Here is a 22,066-nt window from a genome sequence, read left to right on the forward strand (position 1 = left end):
TTCCCCATCTCGTACTTCCAATCTATCCAGTCCCCAAACAGGATGGTGAACGCGAACGCCGACATGGATGCAGGCCCACTATGACCCCACATCTCGATGTGTCTGATCATCCAATAAACAGCCCCAATCAGCGGGTGGCTTGAGATCAAACGAGTCTACGGAGTATTCAGCAGCCAACGGGAAGCACATTCTAGATGCATCGCACATTAAAATATATTATATGATGCGCCCGGAAAAGTGAAACCCCTGCTATCCTTTATGCCTGCGAGTCAACATGCATCTTCTCCAGCGCAGCAACAACCTGCTTCCTATCCCAACCACCCTCCAACCCCCGTACAACAATATCCTGCTCACTCTCTGGCGCCATACCACCCAGCCCGGGCGGTCTCTGATCCAAATTTGTAGGGAAAGGATACCCCTCCGCAACAGCCTGCACAAAAGCCCTAATCTCCCTCTGCTGCATCGAATGCGTCTCAGGATCAAGTTCCTGTCCCGCTAAACCCCCAGCAGCCTGGAACCGCTCAACGAGCAAATCCCAAGTAGCATCAACAAGCGGCACCGAATCAACCGTCTCCATGGGCTTCCCAAACGCACTACTAATCTGCAGCAAATTCGCAACACGTCGGAACCCCCCATCCTCGGGGTTCATCTGATTCTCACCAGCAGCATGGAAAAGCGCGGGATTAAAAAACAACCCATCTCCAAACTTCAACGGAAGCGCAACATAACTCTCCTGGAAGAAAGCGCGGAACTCAGGTTTGCGCCACGCCAGATAGCCAGGTCTGTACGTCTGACTGAAAGGCAGGAAACGAGTTGGCCCGCTCTCAATGGGCATATCGCTATGCGCGACGGCGCCCTGCAACGTCAGGAACTGCGATGTGAGCTGCGTCGCAGCCGGGTAGCGCTTGCAGGCGACTTCTTCCTGGAAACCGAGATGGTAGTCGCGGTGTGCTTCCTGTGCAGCGCCGCCCGGGTGCACGGCGTTGACTTGGGCTGTGACGCGGTATGCCGGACCCAGCCAGGACTCGGAGACTGCTGCTAGCCATGGGTTTGAGTAGTAGTCGATGAAGGAGGACGGGTCTTGCAGGGCGTGTTTTGAGAAGGCGTTCCAGATGCGATCGTTTGTGCCGCCTACGGCGAAGTGGTCACCTTTCTTGGTGTCTGATTGTCCGGCTTCCCGGGCGATGATCGCGTTGAAGGCGGTGTTTGTGCTGTTTAGGGTTGGTTCGTATTTTGTAGGTGCGTACATTGATCGTAGCACGTAGACGCCTGGGCCTGTGTGGAGGATGTGGTGCCATTCATCTTGGAGGTGGTTGATTAGGTCTGCTGTTAGGCCTGTGGATTGGAGAGCGGCGAGGTCGTAGATGGGGATGTTGGATTGAACTTCGCTGGCTAGTGGGTAGGTTTCTGGGTTTGTGGTTTGCGAGCAGATGTCTTTGACTTCGGAGAGTTGGGGGGTGGATGGGGAGTAGAGACGGGAGGAAACTGCGTGGCTGCTCATGATTGCTTATATCGTACTTCTGTACCCGACATATATTAGGGGGAAATATATGTTATCCCAGTGCCTCGGATTCACCGTTTAAATATTTTTAGGGCGGAAAATAATGTCCATTGGCTCCCCGCATTTTAGGTCGGAGTGCCCGCGATACTGGACATTGTAGTCGGGACTCGGAAAAAGGGTTCCGTGAAAAATGAGGTCGAAAATAAGACTAGCAAAAGAGTTCTAGAGCTAGATGGGTATCACAGCTATCAAGTAGTATAGTACAGGTCTACCGCTACCACTGAAGCACAAAAAAAAAAAGCCAAATAAACCATTCAGTCCTCCCGGACGCCAAAAAAGCAACAGGAGAACGCCGCGCAGCAAAGTCTTCATGTCTTGTAAAAAGACCAAAAAAAGCTCATGCATAAAATAAATAGCAGCCGTATGTGTGTGCCTGTTTCATAAGATCCAAATAATCCCAACCCACGCAAATCTATGCTTGAATTTCAAAATCAAACGTCTTTTTTAACCAGAACAGAAAAGCAAGAGCAGAAAATAAGTTCGTAAACAGTGCGTGACTGGGCCACTGGGCCACCTGTGGCAATTCATGCATTCATCATGACCGCTCCGAGGTCCGAGGTGAGGACAGATTCGGACGGTGTGGGTGGGTTTGTTTGGGTTTCAGTGAGGATGAGAGTGTGTTCCGACATGGTCTCGAGCAGGGCACTCGGTCTTCCAGTAACGGTGAAGAGGACCTTCAGGAGAAGAGTGGGGCCTTGGCCGTTGAGACCGCCTTGTGGTTGGCGCCGGGTGTGTGTGAGTAGCACACGGACGAGGTCGCGGATTGCGCCGTCCGTGGACGGATTGTGGATGGCGTCTAGGCCGTCGATTATAAAGACCAGGAGTGGTGGGGCGGATTGTAAGAGGGTGTCGACTAGCGATAGAGCGGCTTTCCAGCTGGCAAGAGTTCCATCTAGTTGGCGGAACCGTTCGGCACTGAGATCTAATACAGCATCGCTGTCGACTAAAGGAGGGAGCCAGTCGATTAATTGGCGGATTATACTGTAGGTGAGGGCGACTAATCCTTGCTCCTGTAGACTCAGCCCTTTAGCTTCCTGGTCAGGAAGGGTGCAGAAATGAGAGACGACGGGCAATCGAGCTTGACGTGCGAAGGAGGCGTAGCAGGCTGAAATTAAAGCCACCGGGTCGAGGGAGGCGGTAGGTTGAGTCCCGCCCACGGCTAAGGCCTGAGATCGCGAACTGGTGGCCCACTGCTGTAGAGATGCAACGATACTACCCTCGGCAAGGACCTTGATATCGGGTTCGTATTCGCAAATCTGATCGTCACTATCGAAGAAGTCCTGGAGGTGTTTGGATGAGCTTTGAATTTCGAGTCGTGCGAGACGGCGCTTGGATCCTCTCGACCATTCGAAAGAGGATGTGTCTATCAAGTCGCGTTAGATGGGTGCGAGTTTGCAAACTTCGTATTGACTTCCTACCTATATTTGGAGCTGGAGGCGTGGTTATGCAAACAATCCCATCACTCTGTTCACTGACCGGCTCCAGTTGCTCGCGCACAGAACTCAATGTCTCTGCCAACAACCGGTCCCGGCCCTGCCTATACCGAATACGCTCCTCTGCGTCTTGCTGGATCTCCCAAATGAGCCGTCGGGTGATGGTATTTTGTGCTGCTATCCGGCGGTCCTTCCCTCGGCGTCCTACTTGGCTGAGTCGGGACTTCTCCCAAAGTGCCCGAGGGCTCTCCGGGTCCTCCTCCTCCTCGTCAACGTTCATTGCGACATGGTGCCATGGAAGGTGCTGTGCTTGCAGTTGTATATAGAGTACCAGGTGATGAAATTCCGAGTACACATCCTGGCTGTGCATATTCAGTAACTGGCACGTGGACCTCCGAACATACCAGTCCATGAATTCGGTCAGAAAGAAGAATATTAGAGCGTAGGTTTTCGTAATATGTTCGACGGCGTTTGAGAATATGCTCGGATCGCTAGGAAGATCTAGAGCATCGTGAATATTTAGTAGGGCAGTAGCTAAGCCCTCCATTACTCGTGGGTAATGAGACGATGCCTGAGCCGTATGTTAGCGATGCGACGAGAACTGTGTACCGATACTCCACGCACCTTGATCACCGATTGCAGGACTCCGTAGAATAACGGGGTATAAGTCATAGGGTCTGGAAGGGTAGACAGGAGGGTCGCGTGGGTGTTAACAGTCGGAAGGAGTCGATCACACAAGTCCATGGAGTCGCTAAAGACCCGTCGTCGGGGACGGGCCATCCAGAAAGCTTTGATATTGCCGAGTAAGGTCTGGACATCGAGTACCGTCTGTGGCCGCTCCTCCCATTGGACCTGATCCTGGGGTAGGAGGAGGCTGATAAACCGTTTCCAGGTGTGGGCCAACTCATTCCGTTCGATATCGAGTTCGGCGATGGCGGGGATTCTGGGGGTATACGGGGGTTAGAGAAGCCACTAGGGGTACTATGCCATTCCGAAGTCTATGGCTTACGTCGAGATTGGCTTCCCGTCAAAGCGGTGTTGCCAGGACCTGGCAGTCTCAGGCATGATGCCACTTGATAAAGACAAAGTAGTTGTTTCTTTCACGACATGTCCCAAAAAGGATGAAAAGGGAAGAGAATTATGGAAAAGAAGGAAGGCGGGTTTTGCCGCTTAGAGAGAGAGAGAGGGGGGGGGAAAGCTAAAAAGCTAAAAAAGAGAGAGAAAGATGTTACTATTAATACTTTTTTTTTGTATCTTTTTTTTTCTTTCTGTTAAGGTGATCTAGAGCATGTCTTATCTGAGTTTATTTCACTTTGTTTTTCTGTTTTTTTCCTTTCTGTGTTTTTTTTTTTTTTTTTTTTGTTTTTGTTTTCCCTCCCACAGTACTAAAATGTACGGGCCTGATGAGAGCCGAGGCCCTGTAGTGAAAATGAACATTTGCACATTTGAACATTTGCACATTTGAACATTTGCACATTTGAACATTTGCACATTTGAACATTGGAACATTGGAACATTGGGTACGGAGTGGAATATGGTATAAGTTAGAAATTATATATAGAATATAATAAGTATAAGTTCAAAGAGTATATTATATATCAGTTTATAAGGTCTACTTTATATAAAGCGGGGACAAGTTCTGAACACTTTAATTAAAACACTCCCCTCCCCGGGTGTTCGCGTCTCCAGGTTTCATTCTCGGTCTGGAGAGGATTAGAGACAGAGGCATCAAAAAACTTGATTTGAGTTTTAGTTTTTGGTCCATTTTGAGAGCTCACCCCTCTTCTTTGCTTTTTCTCTCCTCTCTCTCTCTCTTTCCCTTTGTGGGTCACAGTACACCGGGTTGCGTCAACTCCATGTCCAATCCGACTATGTAGAATCTGCGGGGGAGCGTTGATCGTGCAACAATAATCCTGGAGCCGAAGAAATTCATCCATGTCAGACCATGGGGATGATCAGATTAAATGTCTCGGGGCCTGGGCGTGGAAGCGCATGAAAAAAAACACGGAAGTCCGGTGAAACGGGCAAGTTGGGCGAGTTTGTGAAAACGAATACGGGAGCGATAGCGTGAAAATTATGGAGTAGGTTCGGCGATGACGTTAATGTGAATTGTCCGTTGGATGCATATAGTAAAGTACGGAAATAGTACCTAGGTAGTATCGCATATATTAATTATACATCCAACTTCAAATGAATTGAATCAAAGATTATCAAAGTACGGAGTAAGCAAAGTAACAATGCAATTTATAATATAGGAATAAATGGATTAGAACTAATCTCTCCGCTTTGATCCCCCCAAGATTTAGGGCCGATCCTCTCCCCTCACTTTTTCGGTTTTCCCGGTTTCTCTTTCTTTTTTATGCATTTGACTAATGTGACCCCCACATTATTCCATCCGCCATCTCCCGTCATGGGGCTGTCTCTTTTCTTTCTCTTGTTCATCTCAGTAAAGGCAGTGGTGGTTTCGCTGCCATCAAATACGACTGACATCCACATCCAATCCAGTGGATTTCGTATCGAGGGAACCACTCTGACTGGCCAGAAGCTTGTCCCCTTGACCCCATTGCTGATTGAATCGACCACGGCCCGACTCAAGGTGCTTGACGCTCCCATTGTTCGAATGGGGCACTGCTGACATCTCAGACATTTAATTTTTCTGGCACTCTCACTCAAGTCATCCCAAGCAATTCCCTCAACTTACAGAGGTCACAAATCGCCTGTATATCTTGCGACCAGGACGACTATACCGGAAATATCCGAGTTGACAAGACAATTGAATACGTCACCTCTGCCCAATCTGCTGCTGGCATTCTGCTATACAGCAAAACAGCTACCGGCTGCAATTTTACTTCCGATGGTCAGACCGCTGCACGCTTTCCCAATATCTTCACATTCACAAACCAAACCGGCTATTCTGCACTACTCCGTGCTTTCGATCAACCAACAACTATCAGCATCGTTTCAATGTCTAACTACATCGGAGGTGTTCCTACCGACGGGGATGCCGGTAGCACGGGTAACAGTCCAAACACTGGTTCGTATCTCGACTTTTCTCTACCTTCAGTCTGTTGACCTCCCCCTAGCCATGATCATTCTGTACAGTATCACAGGCATCATTACAGCCTTGTTCCTAGGAATCATCATCACAGGTGCAGTCCGCGCTCATCGCCATCCAGAGCGATATGGCCCGCGCCGGATTGCCGGACGAGTCCGACAAAGCCGAGCCCGAGGTATAGCTCGAGCCATGTTAGATACCATACCGGTCGTCAAGTTTGATGAAAAAAACGATGACGTGGAGGCCGCTAAAAGAGACATCGAGATGTCCATGGGTGATGATGCTGCTCGCGACCCCTCCCAGGCCGATGAAAGCACCACTGGGGTGTCGACCCCCCGCGAGTCCGAAATGCCAACCCCAGATAACGAGCGCCCCACTCCCACAGCCCCTGAAGCCAAGACCGAGATGCCCGATGCAGGTAACTTTTCGTGTCCGATTTGTACAGATGACTTCATCAAGGGCCAAGACCTACGTGTACTGCCCTGTAACCACCAATTCCACATGGAATGCATTGATCCATGGTTGATGAATGTGTCTGGCACCTGTCCCCTTTGGTACGTTTTATTTGATATTGATATCGATATCAACTCTTATACATGAGCCACCCTAACCATATCCCAGCCGCATCGACCTCAACCCACCCCAACCCGAAAACCTAGAGCAAACTGAAGAAAATACCGACCAACCCGACCAACCACACCCAGAAGGCGCAGTCCTAACAACGGAGGACGCCCGCCAGCAAGCCCGTCAGCAAGCCCGCCACACGCATCGCCGTCTGACCAACTACCTGCACGGGCCCCTCAACGCCCGACGGATGCGCGACGCTACCGTCGAGGAGCGTCTCGCTGCGCTGCGACGCGTCCGTGAAGCAAACCAGGTCGACTCCGCCCCTGAAGAAGGACCACACCGCGGTTTAACCACCCGACTACGCGATCGTTTCCGCATCCGAACGCGCGCTCACGGTGCCGAGGGTGAGACATCTGACACCGATGCTGCGCCTTCTCCGGCAGCTCCGGCGGCCGTCCACCTTCCGCCGTCTACTGCATGATGCATGATTTATTCCTTCACATATCACTCCTTTACGTTTTGCATATATTTCGATTTACGATTCAGATGATCTAAGGTCCTCGGTAGGAGGCTATATGGCGTTTTCTTCTTCTTCTTGTTTATGGATTTGAAAGAGCATTGGCGTTTACTTGAACGGGGGTTGGAGGAAAAGAGAGACTGGTATTTCTCGACTTGTATCTGTTTGTTTTCTTCTCTACATATACTTTTTTGTATATCATGGATATAGGGTCACATACACTTAAATTTATGCAAATATGAGAGATAGCCACGAGGACCTAGCGGTCTAGACTCAGATATCCGCATCATCCACATGGCACCTTCCCAGGAAAGAAATAAAATTAAGGCTGTGCCAGGTCAGCAGGGAGCAGTGCCATGGATGATAAATGTTTAAATCAACCAATATCAGACTTGGTATCTTTGTCATTACGACATCAACCTAGACATGTCCAGGTGCCCAGGCCGGGTTATATGTGGCCTTACTAAAATATGGCAGGGTCCACGGGTACCCATAATGATGTTACGATCGCCAGGCACGACGAGTCATCTTCTGGCCATAGGGATTGGCTGATGCCCAGGTGATTGCATCAGCGGCTGACACAAATCTGGTTTCACCTTTTCACCGGTTTGTCCACCGTTCTGCGTATTTGGAGTATGTGAGGGGTATATTGTACATACATGTTATAATGTTTACCTTGTAAAACCACAATCATAATATTAGAATACATCCACAACCTACCTTGACACTCTAATATCGGTATATTATCCGCCCTGTGGGGAATCAAATCGGACCAAGTCCGCCCTGATAATTCCCCTTCTTTTTTTTGTATTCTCCGGGACCCGGGATCCTCCTGATGAGTTATTTTAGTCAGTGTGGGGGAAGTGACATACCACCGAAAATTGATTTGGGGTTTGGGGAAGGGGAAAGTGTCTCCGCACTGCAGAACTCAACCGGCAATATGCATGTTGTAGGACATACCAATACCGAATGTAAACGAAATATAGTATGTTGTACTAAAGAATATAGCCGTGGCCAAATCTCTCTGCCGAGACTTTATCATGCAATGACCTTCTTCCAGAAGGGTCTCCACAGTGCGTCTTTTTCGTCGGAGTTGTATGACACACGGTTTCTGGTCGGCGGTTGTAGCCTGTCGGAGAGGGGGAATATGTTGGAGATTTCAATTAGATGTTTTGGTTTGAAGGTCACTAGAATAAAACCCCGTATACTCTGTAGATAACTAATAGTTCTACTGTTGATATACTAGCATGTGAACTCGGTCATAAAACGAGAAAGATACGGGAAAGTCCCTCGGTATCTTGTGCGCCGAGGGTATAGAAGATAAAATATAAGAGAATCGAAAAAGCCTCTATATCTTCCATCATTTTTCTCCGATTACAAACAGCGTGCGCTGATTCACCCTTGCTCCACCCCCTCATCCGGTGAACGCAAGCAGGAATATCCCGTTTCGGTGTCAGATTCCGGGGAAACATACGTACCAGTATTTTTTATTTATATATTTACCATGTCGATTCAATCCGCGAGGGATCGTCTTTCCTCTCTATCATCACACATCATGGGTTCCTCTAGTCCTTCAGTATTTACCGCGGCCAATGTGGCTGCCGCCCCCGAAGATCCTTTGTTTGGTCTTATGAAGGCGTATCGTGAAGACCCCTCCGATAAGAAGGTCGATCTTGGCATCGGTGCCTACCGTGACAACAACGCAAAGCCCTGGATTCTCCCTGTTGTGAAGAAGGTAATATCTATACCTCTTTACTTTATATGCAGTTATCTGACATCTACATCTATAGGCCGACGATGCCATCCACAATGATCCCAGTCTCAACCACGAATACCTCTCTATTGGTGGTCTCGCCGAGTTCACCTCCGCCGCCCAGAAACTGATTGTGGGCGCAGACAGCCCCGCGATTCGTGAAAAGCGAGTACGTACCCTCTACTCGCATATACCGCCCACAATAGCCTCCCCCCCTTAGACCCCAACTAACCTCTCCCCCACTAGATCTGCTCCCTGCAAACAATCTCAGGCACCGGCGCCGTCCACCTCGGCGGCCTCTTCCTCTCCAAATTCCACCCTCAAAAGCCCGCAATCTACCTCTCAAATCCAACATGGGCAAACCACAACCAAATCTTCTCAAACGTTGGCCTCACCCTCGCCAAGTACCCCTACTTCTCCGTGAAGACAAAAGGCCTTGACTTCACCGGCATGATCGCCGCCCTAGAAGCCGCACCCCAAGGCTCCGTCATCCTCCTGCACGCCTGCGCACACAACCCAACAGGCGTCGATCCCACCGAAGACCAATGGAAGCAAATCGCAGAGCTGATGCGCTCCCGCTCGCACTTCCCCTTCTTCGACACAGCCTACCAAGGCTTCGCATCCGGCGATCTGGTCCGCGACTCATGGGCCATCCGTTACTTCGTCGAGCAGGGCTTCGAGCTGTGCGTCGCGCAGTCTTTCGCTAAGAACTTCGGTCTGTACGGTGAGCGCACGGGTGCTTTCCACTTCGTCTCGGCTCCCGGTCCGGACGCTGCTGCTGCGTCGGCGCACATCGCTTCCCAGTTGGCTATCTTGCAGCGATCGGAGATTTCGAACCCGCCTGCTTATGGTGCGCGCATTGCTAGTCGTGTGCTGAATGACCCCGAGCTCTTCAAGGAGTGGGAGGCGGATCTGCGCACGATGAGTGGACGTATTTTGGAGATGAGGAAGGGGTTGCGGGATCGTCTTGAACAGCGTGGTACCCCTGGTTCATGGGATCATATTACTTCGCAGATTGGAATGTTTAGTTTCACCGGTCTGTCTGAGGAGCAGGTTATGACGCTGCGCTCCAAGTGGCATGTCTACATGGTATGTTTTTCTTTTCTTTCTTCCGAGGTGGTGTATACCTCGTCTAGTTTTTGGATACTAACTCTCTTTCCCCTACTAGACAAAGAACGGCCGTATCTCAATGGCCGGCTTGAACACAAATAACATCGACTACTTCGCTGAGGCGGTTGACAGTGTTGTTCGTGATTCTGCTAAGTTGTGATACCTACCTGATACCCCGGTCTCAAATAGAGCGAAAACACTCGAGTAGTCTTGGTTTGGCGTTCTATTTGCTTTTCAAAGAATGTCCTTTTTTCCTTTGTGCAAGTTCGAAGGACTTTCATGATGCATTAATTTACCATAGCACTCTAGGATTTCGGTCTTGATTTTACATTTCTTCTTTAGATACTCCCTGATTGTGGGTCTGCATTAATATCACATGCATCACATGTAAATTATAGACATAGCAATGCGGCATTGAAATTGTTGGATTATTTTGTTCAATGGTCTGTGCAGTACGCCAGTGGAGTTGGCACCTCGGTCGCTTCGCATTGGAAGATATAATCTCGGTGGCCAGGCTGGACTGTCAATGGCGAAGTCTATCGGAAGTATACAGCCCCCACCGCGTTATAATTGAGAAAGTGATCTTGATAATATGCTACATTTCAATAAAATAGACATAATGGTATCGCGTAAGATGGCTTTCCATGAAAGCATCTGAATAAAACCTGTTCACCAATGTCGGGACTAAAAGACCAAATCCCAAACCACAAGCCAGGTACACAATCCAACAGTACCCCAGAAGACAGCCTGAGCCGTACTCCGTCGCTCAGTAGCACGCTTCAACTCCCGATTTCCCTGCCCAACGTTCGTCTGCGTCGTATCCACGTCGGAGATAAGCTGAGAAATATGCTCCTCCTGCGTAGCAAGGTGCGAGACCAATGTTTCCTGTAAAGAGGATATCTCAAGGAGAGATTTCTCGGCGTTTCTAAAAGAGCACACATACATTAGCCCCTACCCTGCTAGAAACGTCAAAAAAGAGAGAAACATACTGGACCTTCCCCAACGTATCCTCATAATGTCTAAGCATAGAATCATTCTCCTCGGCAAAAAGCTGCAACTGCTCCGGCGAAAGCTGCGCCTCGATCCGTGCCGTATCCGCCTCACTCAGAACCGCCGCATCAGGAGCCTGGAAAGTAGGATCGAATCCTCCACCCCCAGCCCCAGCTCCAGTCCTCTCCGACACAGAAACAGACCCCTTCCGAGCCCCATTCCCACCACCACCAGCCTTCCCCGCACTAACCTTATAAAGCACACTCTTCTCCTTCTCGCGCACCCTCTCAATCCTCTTCTCAACCATCCTCCGCTGCACACTAACAGCGCTCTCAAGCCCGCGCCGCAGGAACCAAAGCACGCTCTCGCGGATCGTCGCTATCGACCGTGCGTTCTCCTCTGCGCGTACCTGCTCGGCGGATTTACCCTCATCGGTGCTGGCGCTATCTAGGGCGCCACCACCGCCAGCCCAACGCCAGAGGAGGGCGCCGGCGGCGGAGTGGCCGTATTTCTTGTGGAGGAGGGTGGAGGAGGTTTCTTGGCGGAGGGATTCGGCGGAGGAGAGGTTTGCGATTGAGGTTGCTAGGTCGCGGAGGAGGAGGGCTGTTGATGTGTCCACTGCGTCACGTTCGGGGTCTGTGAGGTTTGATTGTGTGGGTGGTGTTGGTGGTGCATTTTGCGGGTTTAGGGTAGGTGTTCTTGTGTTTTGGTTGCGGCGTTGTGGTTGCGTTGTTGAGAGGTAGGCGTGTCGGATTGATTGGAGATATTGGAGGAGGGAGTGGATGTGTGAATTCTGGTGGTTTTTTCTGTTAGATTTCCTTTCTGCTTTGCTGAGGTTCGGTATAATGGGCGTGAGTGCGGAGGGCTGGCTTACGATTCGGTATGCCTCCTTCAGGAACTCGTCGGCGGTTTCTGTGCAGGGCTTTCTTGTTTGGGGGAGAGATGAGCCTTGCTTTGAAAGCAGCTTGTTGAGGGTTGGTGTTAGGTCGGTCATTGTGGGTGTGGCATGGTCTGAAATGGGTGTAGTGTTGCTATACAACTGTACACTTGTCGATCAACATTCACGTCACTGCGCGGATGGTCTGTCCCGCACCCCGCATTTATTCATGGACGGAGATGAGATCAAGCATGTCACCAACGATATAAAATTGTTTTTATTTGCTTCTCTTGCTTTTCATCATGCAGCTCATCACTTCTCACGTGGTATTGTATTCACAGAAGAAATCACCCGTCTATCTAACTGCATAACCTACATCATATCCATCTACAATGGAGGAAGCTAACTTCCTCGTTTTACGGGTCTCTCTCGCATCCCCAGAAGGCGAGGATACTGTCGCAGTCATACCAAATGCTAAAAGTATGTCCAACCAAGAAATGGAAGAAGTTGCCTCAAGGTACCGCCACACGAGCGGGTTCGTCTTCCCCGCACCGGCAGGCTTCGAGTTCTGCTACTATGAGATCCGTTTCTGGACCTCACACTATGAGCTAGAGAGGTGCGGACATGCCATGGTTGGAACTGTGTAGCTACTGTCGAAGCTTGGGATAACGCCACAGGACAACCTCCGCATCGTGACCAAGGGTGGCCTTATGGATGCAAGGAGCACGAAGGCTGTTGACAGTACAGACAGCACAAAGGATTATATCTGGGACATCTAGGTCGAAATTCCTACCCGAAAGTTACAGTCATGGATGATGTGAGTAAGGGACACGCTGACGTCATGCTGTCTGATCTGGATACTTCGAGAAATGAACTGGTACCTGTATCAAGAATCCAGAATTCCGACAAGAGTAATGTGAAGATACTGCTTCCACTCAGATCGATTGAGAAATTGAAGTATGGAGCTGGACTATCGCGCCAAGAAGGTCTGTGACAAGGTTATGAGCACTGATTTGTACGCGTATGTCGTCATCAACCGCGAACTGCAGAACTGCAGATGTACGAAGCAAGGGAGTCCCCTCAAGATTATGGACATTGGGAGGATAGTGCGACTGCTTTGGCTTTTGTGCTGCTAAACGACTTCCTCCCCAACCCTCATTGGACACTTGGAGGATTAGGCAGAGTTGGACCAGGGGTCATCGTGGTGAGATTAATTTGAGATTTAGGAACTGCTGGATTGGAGGCAAAGGTTGAGACCGAGGAGAGAGAGACTGGAAAGGCAAAGACCGAGGCTGATACTTTACCAAGGTAGAGGTGGAGACTGGAGAGATGGTGTTATGAACATCTAACCAGCGCTTTAACACATTGACACGTATCAATTTATTACTTGCCTGTTTAATTCTGAGTTGGAGTATCATACTAAATGACTGCTAGGGGATTTAGCCACAAAACTAGAGTTTGATATAGCCCATCTTGTAACTGTACAAGTTCACGAGTGGCGACAAACCCACACGCTGGACGAGCACCACATCATAGGTCATAAAGACGTGGTTTGACAAGGATCTGAAGTTCTAGACAAAGGTCAACCACTAATCAGCTTGCGATTGGCGGGAATAACCATGTTTATCCCTATAACGTTAAACGTATCGTTTCATGGCAGACAAGGAATTAGCCAGGTTTCAGGTATGCTGGCAAGACGTCACCTTCGTGATACAGCCTGGTCGATTGCTAGTATAGTATGAGGTCTATATCTTGCTTAAAAGCGACCTCACCTCCTTTTCTAACGGTTTTTTCAAATCTACCACTTCCATCATACACATCCAACATGACTCGCCCACCTAAAACCATGCATCCAGCAGCAACATCTACTGAGTTGCCAACCCTACGCTTGTCGCCTTCCCTCAGACGATCACTCACTTCATACTCCATACCTCGCCGAAAAGACCCTCTACTGTCGAGCTTTGGTAACGTCACCGATGCCTCAAATGACCAACTCCGTGACTACCATCACCGAGTCAAAGCAACTCTCACAAATATCCTCAATGACGACCGAATAAAGCATAACCCCAGTGGCAGCCGCTATGTGCAGAAAATATTGCTGGAAAACGAGCAAGATATGCGAAAACATCGGAGATATTCGCTCAGTGCATATTCTGCTAAGCAAAACATGCTATTTTAAATGTACTTGCAAATAAGATTCAAGCCCATGCTTTTTCCTACCAACAGGGTGAATGATTATTAGTAGACCATAGCGTATTGTATACCAAGGCGCCGGCCAGCGACGCTGATGCCGGCAACCCACGGGCCAGACCTTCTTTGTCCGCAAGCCAATTGTGGCTGTGTTTCTTAGTATTTATTCTTGATTGTCCAGTGTTGGGCTTGTGAGGGAAAAGTGACCCATTATACACCTTGTCTGTCTGATTTATCAGGGGTTTTCTCACAGCCATAACTAGATATTTATACCCTCTCTCCTTCCCGATCAGGTACTACTAGTACCTGTTATCTTACGTTCCAACCCAGATTTTTGAAAAAAAAATAAATTACATTAGTATTTCTCATGCATTGGTATCTCCATGCTAAATACGCAAAACAGGGTATAGACAAAATCACGATGCTAATATCAACAATAAATCCAGTCGCCATGCATCAAATCATTGCACGTTCTTCCACCCAAAGCTAATGACAATACCAGTCAGGAGATGTTCTCAAAAACAGTATAAAGGATAGACTCACCTCAATCTTCCCCATCTCACTTCCTTCCCGCTGAGCGACCTCCTTGGCCGAACTAACCAGCAAATCCAAATCTTCCTGATCTACCATGGTAATCATATCCCCATCATCCTGCACCTTCATCTTCAGGGGACACTGAAAGCCAAACTTTTCACGAATACGATTTTCAAATTCTCCAAACTCAATATTCGGCCCAATCATGATATATCTGGTATCATCAGGGGCATGTACTTTCGTTCTAAATCTCTGAATCTCCGGTCTTCGCGGGTTTGCATGGCGAGAGTATCGGGCCGGAGAACGAGTACGACGCTGTTGGGGTGAATGGCTCGGACCAGCCTGCGGCGCGGCGACGAGCTCGAAAGCGCCGTCGTGGAGGGTCGTTGCGTCGCATGCGTCGCTGGCATATTCTTCCTCTTCGTCGATGTATTGGGGTGGTCGGTGGCGGGATCCGCGGCCCCAGCCTGTGTTTGCTAGGTTGTATTGGCTTGAATAGGGGTCGTAGGGATCTGAGTGGCCGTAATCTTGTTCTGGGGGGAAGTTCTGGTTTGTGTTTGTGTCGCTGAGGTTTCTGCGATGGCCGGCTTGTTCGCGGGTCAAGGCGCTTCGGCTGCTTTCCGGTTGATATCCACGCATATTGTTTTGCCGTGAGGATGGCCCGCGCGGCTCTGATGCTGTTCGCGTCGTGCCTATCCGCGGTTTCTCGACGGGTGGTATTGTTTGTTCGCGTTGGCAGGGCCGGCGGTCTAGGCTGGCACCTGCGCGATCTAGGTCTAGACGTGGTGGGCGTACATTTCGGAGAGATGATGCTCGGTGGTGTCCGGATTGACTCCCTGATCCAGATGCTGTACTGACAGAGCGGTCGTCTGGTGGTGGCGTTGGGGGGAATACGTTGCGGTTCAAGGGTGGCTCGGATTGTTGACGAGTGCGGCTGGTGAGGTTTTGGCGGACTAAGTGGGACGCGGCAAAGGAAACTCCTTCGCGACCTTGGAGGTCTTCTTTATTAACAGCTATTGGGTTCCATTGGTGATCTGATGATTGATTGCGGTCCGATGCGGCAACCAGTCGAGCCTTGCCCAGGTAGTCTTTTGTCTTGAGATTCTTGACTTTAGCTGCGTTGGGGCGATAGAGAACTCCCACGGGAATTGAGAAGACAGTATAGCCCTATATCTGGATTAGCTTGTATTGCAGCATATTAGTCGAGTCCACATACATCTGCATTCTCACGAATAGCATCGTCAATCACATTGTGGTCCGCGGTAACTTTTTCCTTGGCTGCATATTCAAGGTCTTGGATGCCTGGATTCGTCTGCCGGAGGTAGATATAGCACAGACCTCGATTGAACAAGACTTCACATGAAAAGAGGCGGAATAGAAGACCAAGCTGTTCATAGTCGATGGAAGTATTCCCTCGCAGATACAGCAAAGTGTCATTAAAATTGGCCAACGCTTCTTCAAAGTCTCCAAGCAAGAAATTAGATACACCTTGCTGGAAGTAAGCAATTGCCAGATACCGGTCTAGGCTGACAGCACGTTGGTAGCATTCTACCTGTACCAAAATCAATTAGCTGTCGGGAAAGAACATCTCATGAATTCACTTACTGCTTTATGATGCTCGCCCAGCGTTGCGTAGATCACTCCACAATTGAACAAGATCTTTGATGTATCGGCAATCTGATCGAAGCATCGCAGGGACGTTTCAAAATCTTGATTGTCGTAGGCATCCAGGGCCTGCACCCATGTTTCGATTTCCTTTTTTTCGACCGAAAGGTCAGTATAATTAATGTTCCAAGACATCATATACTTACTTGTTTGAGCGACATTGTCCCAGAATTCAATCAAATACTATTCGGGGGTCTCCTGTGCCTAGATGATATAGATTGGGGAAAGACTTTGCTAGCACTTTCCGTCCAACACTCTAGGGCACAATAATATGTTGGTGTCTGCCAGTTTATCGCTCACCAGCGCAAAGCCGGGAAGCGCGAGTAATATAATCGGCACCAATGACCAAGAGCACAGTCGGTGTGACGAAAAAACCCTTAGGGCTCGATAAAGGGGCCAAGAACAGTCTGATGGGGCGGAAGCGGGGAGGAATACGGGTTGAGGTCGAGTAATTCCCGAAAGCGATATCCCAGATTGACGTGAGAAGGAATATCCGAAATGTATTTATAGAACTCGATATCAGATGGGAGTAATTTACCCTCCTTTGTTGGGTGGAGATATGAGGGGTGACCCAGCATGGACCCCCAGAAGGATTTGCTAGGATTAGCGGGGATAGGGGGAACAAAAAAATGAAAAGAGATGTCAAGAGAAAAGAAAATTGAAAAAAAGCAAAGAGATCGAGGGGTGTAACTAGAAAGGCTACTTTGACCGAGAGAAAGGGGACAGAAATAACCCGCTTGGCAGTAATTATGCACCTCTCGTTCAATAGGATCTCACAGAAGGGTTTTCATAGAGTGAGTGGGCAGTTTGACAAAAGTAGTATATTGTGACAGTCAAATTATTTCCATGGGCTTCGACTTTGACTTTTCATATTCTTTTGAAGATCCATCACACGGCTGTCCAATGCGGTTTCTCTTGGAATTTAAATCTGGTCTATCGCGTGGGATTCGCGATTGGTTCTCGGGCCCCTGTCACGTCAATTCATTCCCCGCCACGGCGCTTGCAGTGCTTTATTTAGAGTTGTATAGGGAGAGGATCGATTCCGACCTCGCTACAGGTGTCTGAAAAGGAAATAGGAATCTTCGAGGAGTCGATACTCCATACACCTACATCATTTTGAGGTCACTGAGGCCGATGCTCTCTCCGCAACGCTATATACGCTTCACGACCTTTCCCTTTCCGTTTTAGTGCTCACTCTTGATATTCCATGGATGTTCCAATGTTATCGAGGAGTTATACAAACTGACTCTCATCCCATCTAATTGGAATGGACTTGGTATCCTGGTGACGTGTGTCAGGTTTGTATCCCGCCCAATCCTAGTTGGCGGTATACTCGGGTAAGAACGGCCCAACATACGACCGAGTCAGGCCACATCGACACCCAACAGTAAGAAATCGTATCAGATCAATTGATGTCTCCATCCAACTTCAGCGTTAATAAAATCTACCTGCAGTCTACCTATACAAGCCTTGGGGGTTGCCCATATATTTACTTCCCATGGTTTACTATGGAGACCGGCCCGGCCACCAGATATTGATAGACGACCATTTTTGCATACAAATAACACATCAAAAAAGCAGGCATGATAATCGACTTGCTGGTCTCTCTAGGGTTCTCAGACTTGTCCCGCCGAGGGCCTTGCTCAAACGCCGCGAAGGATATTGATATCACGGTGACCTTCGAGTCTATCCCGAGGACTGGCAAGCATTTTTCGATCTCCACAGCTCAATCCTATGACCACAGAGACAAAAGTACCCTGAACTCAGGTATAGCCATGCATCATTGGCCAGAATCTCCCCGTAGTCCTGCAAGGCGGCACAGCTGCAACACGTACAGGAAGCATCCCGTCATGTGGGAACAGAGTACTCGGTGGTAAATTTTCAGCCTCAATTTGGTACGTGATGGGGCGTGCGCGACTTATAGTTATATCAATCCATAATTAGGTACATAAACAGACGTGCCATCGAGGCGTTTTAGGAGGCTTGAAGACCTAGCAACTGTTTCTGTCTTCGTGGAGCCTGTTAAAGAGTTATGCGCAGCCAACCTTAAAATAACCAAGTGAAAGAGATCTAGATGTACAACAATGAGGTGTCTTGCGTGGAACTGGGTAAAATTATATAGTTAAGATCTGACCTCGCGCTGTTGATCTAAGCGCGAATCATACTGGAAAATATTATGAGTGTATTTCAACGTTTCCCCGGCCCTGCGACCCCAGGGGCTGCTATGAATTACTACTGGTTTTGATATGGATGGATGTACTTAGGTAGCCACTTCTGTCTCTCTAGGTTCCTTCCTAATTAGGATGCACTCGCTAGATGGTCTACTTTTGCATGAACTCTCCACTACTAGGATTTCTGTTATCAAGCTCTGATACCATTGGACTAATTTCGCTGGTCGTGCAACCCTGGAAATGTGCGTATCTTGAACATATCGGGTCATAGGGGACGTATGCCGAGATCCAATTACATGTTACCCATCTCTCGCGTATTCGGGTCATGTCTACCGTGGCAGTCCGTGCGAGGAAGAAGGAAGCAGTTATAGGCTTTTCTGCAGGGATATCACTCAACGTCCGTTCATGCATATGTTTCAGCCACTTTCAATCACGTTCACAACCAGCTCTTTGACGGCGATAGAACAACCCAAGTTGAGTTTTCATAGATATTTCAACTAACATGAGTTAAAACAGACTTCTACGCAGCCGAACCCTTTCGCTGGTCTTTGTGTTCTCATCCAATTAAGCAAGGAAATCGAGCAAAGCACCTATCTACAGCACACCTGAACATCTAGACACGGGAAGGACAGTCTGCTTTCACGAGAAAGACAAGGATGGACAACCTATTTATATCAAAAATTGACTAGCTAATGCCGGTAACAGAGATTATGGATGTGATCTCCATGTGGAATACGGAGCAATGGTTGGTGACCGAGTACCCACCCAGGCGCTTAGGAGCTTTTTTTGGAAGGAAGGTTTTCGGAAATAGCAAGGGTAATTCCGTAGTGGTCTTGAGAGGGGATTATACGAGGGCTAGCTACTCCGTAAATTATTGGACATTGAGCAAATTTCAAGTAAGTTCCAAAAGTCGGCCGGGAATATCACCAGTCGAGTTTGATTATTTCAACGCTGAATATGACCATAGAGAATAGAGATATAGTGGGAATAGTTTATTTACAGCTTAGCAACCATCTTGTTGCCATTCTTGAGCAGAGCAGCGGCATCTCCGACGAGCTCATCAACGATAGCCTTGGCAGGCTTCTTCTCGTTGACAACGGCGGCAACCTTGCCCATCAGGAAAGGACGGGCATTGTCCAGAGTATCTTCATCGGCATCATCGGGCAAGTTCTCCATATCGTGCTCGACGGGAATGATACCCTTGGAGGTGAGCTGCTTGATCTCCTCGTGACGGTTCTCCTCCCAGTTGACGATGTAGGGGTTCTTGCGAACACGGAGGGGACGGCCCTAATCGTTTGTTAGCCATGTGGATTTTTTTTTTCTCTTTTGAATAATAACACAGCGAGGGACTACATACAGTGAAGATAATGGTACGGATGTTATCCTCGAAGCCGGAAGTACGGACAGCCTCTTGGTGAGCGGTGGGGGCACCGGCCTCATCACACAGGATGAAGCGGGTACCAATCCAGACAGCAGAGGCACCGAGCATGAGAGCAGCAGCAACGGATCTACCGCTGTACAAACCACCAGCCGCGATGACCTGCACGGGCTGACCGGTTAGAGGGCTCTTCTTGCCCTCGACCAACTTGGCGACGGCGGGGATGAGGACGGTGGTGGGGACATCACCGGTGTGGCCACCGCCCTCACCACCCTGGGCACAGATGATATCAACGCCGACATCTAGAGCCTTCTGGACGTGCTTAGGGTGGCCGATCATGTTCATGCAGAGGATACCGGCACTGTGGAGCTTATCGACAATAGCCTTGGGGGGCACACCGACGGCGGAGACGAAAAGGGTAGTCTTCTCCTGGATGATAATATCGACGAGCTCACCGAGCTTGCCCTTGGTGTAGTCGTAGCTATTTGCCGAAACAAAACGCGATTAGCAAGGTGTCCACAATGGAAAATGCATCGCAGAGATCGAGGCTTCGTACTTGGTCTTGCGGGCATTGCCGCCAACCTGGGGAAGGAGAAGGTCGACACCGAAGGGTGCGTTCTTGTCGTTCAAGTAGCTCTTGAGTTCAGTGATTTGTTCGCGGAGCATCTCGGGGGTGTAACCAAGACCACCAATCACTCCGAGACCACCAGCGTTGGTGACAGCGGCAGCCAGCTTGGGTCCCGCAGCCACGTTCATGCCTGCCAGCAGGACGGGGTGGTTGATCTTGAGAAGATCGGTGATCGGAGTGCGGATTTGCTCTGTTTAGCGGTGGTTAGCATCGATGCTGAGGCCATGCACGTGGAGCCATCGGTTATAAAGGAGTGGATCACATGAAAATAATGGGCATGGGCAAAGTAAACATAGGGGAATCACTTACGAGGAGAAGCCATTATGAAGATTTGTGGAGTGAAGGTAATGGAAAAAGAAAACCTGGGGAAGAGGAGGTGCAGATGGGGTGCAGGCAACCTATAAAGCAAAACAACCTCGGTGGTTCACAGACTCGCGATGAGCCTCGGTCCACGATTTGGCCGAGAGATTAGTCACGAGGTCTGGGGGAACAGCGGGGTTTCGATTTGACACCTGAGGCAGATATTGCACGTGAGACAGAAATTGCCCGTAAAGTTTTCCCAAGATGCATGCGGATTTCGCTCACGACTTCTGTATACCACCATTGGCGATATCCTGTCATTCGAATCAGTGCTACCCTGCCACGACAAGCCGGTCGAGAAGGTTCTCTAACGCATGCAGGGTGCATGCACACCACCGACATAAAAAACAGTATTCAAGAGCATACAGTCAATTAAATACAGTAAAAGGTGAGAGCTGCATACTATTAATCAACTAATATTACTTATTGGCATTGGCATTATTAGCAAAAAAAAAAGCAAAGTGGCATGCAATAAGGGACCTTGTCGGCCAGCTTTTCGTGGTAGGGTAATTCCCTGTAATATAGTTGTGTCGATGCTAGTGCAACCATCTTCACCACATCGACAAAGTGATCGAATCGGATAGATACTGTGCGTAACGCAGCAACATATTTCTGGTATTTGGATTCTCCTCGGGCTTTACGATTGGGCTGGATCGCCCGATACAGTTTTTCTTGAAGAAAGAAAATGCGATCGAGCTCACTGCTTCTTAGGGCCAAAAGGTCACTTTTGGCATCCATATTCCTTCCACACGGTTGAGTTTGAGGAGTGGGCTTATGCCATTAAAAAAAACTGCAACACATAGGTAAAGAAGGAAGAATCAAGGAGAGTCTCGGAGCAATCTACGTATCTACAGAGTGATCGTGTCTGGCTGGGGCCACCAGCCCAGCAGTCTAGCTTATCTTCATCTAGGTTAGAATTTCTGTTTCAGAATTCCAACGGCAGTGTCATCCAACCCGTTGCTGCCAAGGGAAAAGGCATAGATTAATCTGTCTGCTGATGGAAGGGCGAAAGGAGAAGAGACTAGTCCTGGAGAGGGGAGGGTAGGACCAAGGTCATACAACAACTCGAGTTAGGAGCTTCTTAAGTCTCGTGATATCATATTCCAAATTTACACCCCTGTTTACACCCCCGATGAATTAATGACAATAACAAGAAATCCAGTTGAGATGCACAGGCCATATTACACGGATATCAAATTATACTTACGTCTAGATAGTTGGAGGTTGGAGGTTCTTTTTTTAACACATTCTAGAATGTATTTGCCAGTGGTACTTGG

General features: G+C 48.9%; 10 protein-coding genes across 10 annotated transcripts; 5 read left to right on the forward strand and 5 right to left on the reverse strand.

Annotated features, from left to right (window-relative positions):
• Positions 1–256: 256 nt before the first annotated feature.
• On the reverse strand, positions 257–1,501 carry N7447_010722 (phytanoyl-CoA dioxygenase family protein; the record flags this gene model as incomplete). The annotated part of the gene is made up of 1 exon (XM_057234984.1): positions 257–1,501. The coding sequence occupies one exon, from the start codon at positions 1,499–1,501 to the stop codon at positions 257–259; it is 1,245 nt and encodes a 414-aa protein (XP_057081204.1).
• Positions 1,502–2,085: 584 nt separating this feature from the next.
• On the reverse strand, positions 2,086–4,059 carry N7447_010723 (uncharacterized protein; the record flags this gene model as incomplete). Its single annotated transcript, XM_057234985.1, has 4 exons — positions 2,086–2,924; positions 2,980–3,565; positions 3,619–3,937; positions 4,004–4,059. The coding sequence occupies 4 exons, from the start codon at positions 4,057–4,059 to the stop codon at positions 2,086–2,088; spliced, it is 1,800 nt and encodes a 599-aa protein (XP_057081205.1).
• A 1,345-nt stretch (positions 4,060–5,404) lies between these two features.
• Positions 5,405–7,097, forward strand: N7447_010724 (RING-H2 finger protein; the record flags this gene model as incomplete). The annotated part of the gene is made up of 4 exons (XM_057234986.1): positions 5,405–5,590; positions 5,638–6,028; positions 6,078–6,603; positions 6,671–7,097. 4 exons carry the CDS (start codon positions 5,405–5,407, stop codon positions 7,095–7,097), a joined length of 1,530 nt encoding a protein of 509 aa, XP_057081206.1.
• A 1,540-nt stretch (positions 7,098–8,637) lies between these two features.
• On the forward strand, positions 8,638–10,156 carry N7447_010725 (aspartate aminotransferase; the record flags this gene model as incomplete). The annotated part of the gene is made up of 4 exons (XM_057234987.1): positions 8,638–8,868; positions 8,924–9,055; positions 9,133–9,975; positions 10,055–10,156. 4 exons carry the CDS (start codon positions 8,638–8,640, stop codon positions 10,154–10,156), a joined length of 1,308 nt encoding a protein of 435 aa, XP_057081207.1.
• Positions 10,157–10,680: 524 nt separating this feature from the next.
• On the reverse strand, positions 10,681–11,980 carry N7447_010726 (uncharacterized protein; the record flags this gene model as incomplete). Its single annotated transcript, XM_057234988.1, has 2 exons — positions 10,681–10,921; positions 10,986–11,980. 2 exons carry the CDS (start codon positions 11,978–11,980, stop codon positions 10,681–10,683), a joined length of 1,236 nt encoding a protein of 411 aa, XP_057081208.1.
• A 275-nt stretch (positions 11,981–12,255) lies between these two features.
• Positions 12,256–12,642, forward strand: N7447_010727 (Phenazine biosynthesis PhzF protein; the record flags this gene model as incomplete). Its single annotated transcript, XM_057234989.1, is given in 2 exon segments — positions 12,256–12,495; positions 12,511–12,642. The coding sequence occupies 2 exon segments, from the start codon at positions 12,256–12,258 to the stop codon at positions 12,640–12,642; spliced, it is 372 nt and encodes a 123-aa protein (XP_057081209.1).
• Positions 12,643–12,886: 244 nt separating this feature from the next.
• On the forward strand, positions 12,887–13,175 carry N7447_010728 (uncharacterized protein; the record flags this gene model as incomplete). The annotated part of the gene is made up of 3 exons (XM_057234990.1): positions 12,887–12,922; positions 12,971–13,067; positions 13,090–13,175. 3 exons carry the CDS (start codon positions 12,887–12,889, stop codon positions 13,173–13,175), a joined length of 219 nt encoding a protein of 72 aa, XP_057081210.1.
• A 513-nt stretch (positions 13,176–13,688) lies between these two features.
• On the forward strand, positions 13,689–14,042 carry N7447_010729 (uncharacterized protein; the record flags this gene model as incomplete). Its single annotated transcript, XM_057234991.1, has 1 exon — positions 13,689–14,042. The coding sequence occupies one exon, from the start codon at positions 13,689–13,691 to the stop codon at positions 14,040–14,042; it is 354 nt and encodes a 117-aa protein (XP_057081211.1).
• A 467-nt stretch (positions 14,043–14,509) lies between these two features.
• N7447_010730 (putative PB1 domain protein) lies at positions 14,510–16,413 on the reverse strand (the record flags this gene model as incomplete). The annotated part of the gene is made up of 5 exons (XM_057234992.1): positions 14,510–14,539; positions 14,597–15,754; positions 15,804–16,139; positions 16,193–16,342; positions 16,399–16,413. 5 exons carry the CDS (start codon positions 16,411–16,413, stop codon positions 14,510–14,512), a joined length of 1,689 nt encoding a protein of 562 aa, XP_057081212.1.
• A 3,006-nt stretch (positions 16,414–19,419) lies between these two features.
• On the reverse strand, positions 19,420–20,751 carry N7447_010731 (NAD(P)H-dependent flavin oxidoreductase; the record flags this gene model as incomplete). The annotated part of the gene is made up of 4 exons (XM_057234993.1): positions 19,420–19,710; positions 19,781–20,282; positions 20,358–20,619; positions 20,739–20,751. The coding sequence occupies 4 exons, from the start codon at positions 20,749–20,751 to the stop codon at positions 19,420–19,422; spliced, it is 1,068 nt and encodes a 355-aa protein (XP_057081213.1).
• Positions 20,752–22,066: the final 1,315 nt, after the last annotated feature.

This window comes from Penicillium robsamsonii (assembly GCF_028829455.1).
Source record: "Penicillium robsamsonii strain IBT 29466 chromosome Unknown utg000007l_segment0_segment0, whole genome shotgun sequence".
NCBI lineage: Eukaryota > Fungi > Ascomycota > Eurotiomycetes > Eurotiales > Aspergillaceae > Penicillium > Penicillium robsamsonii.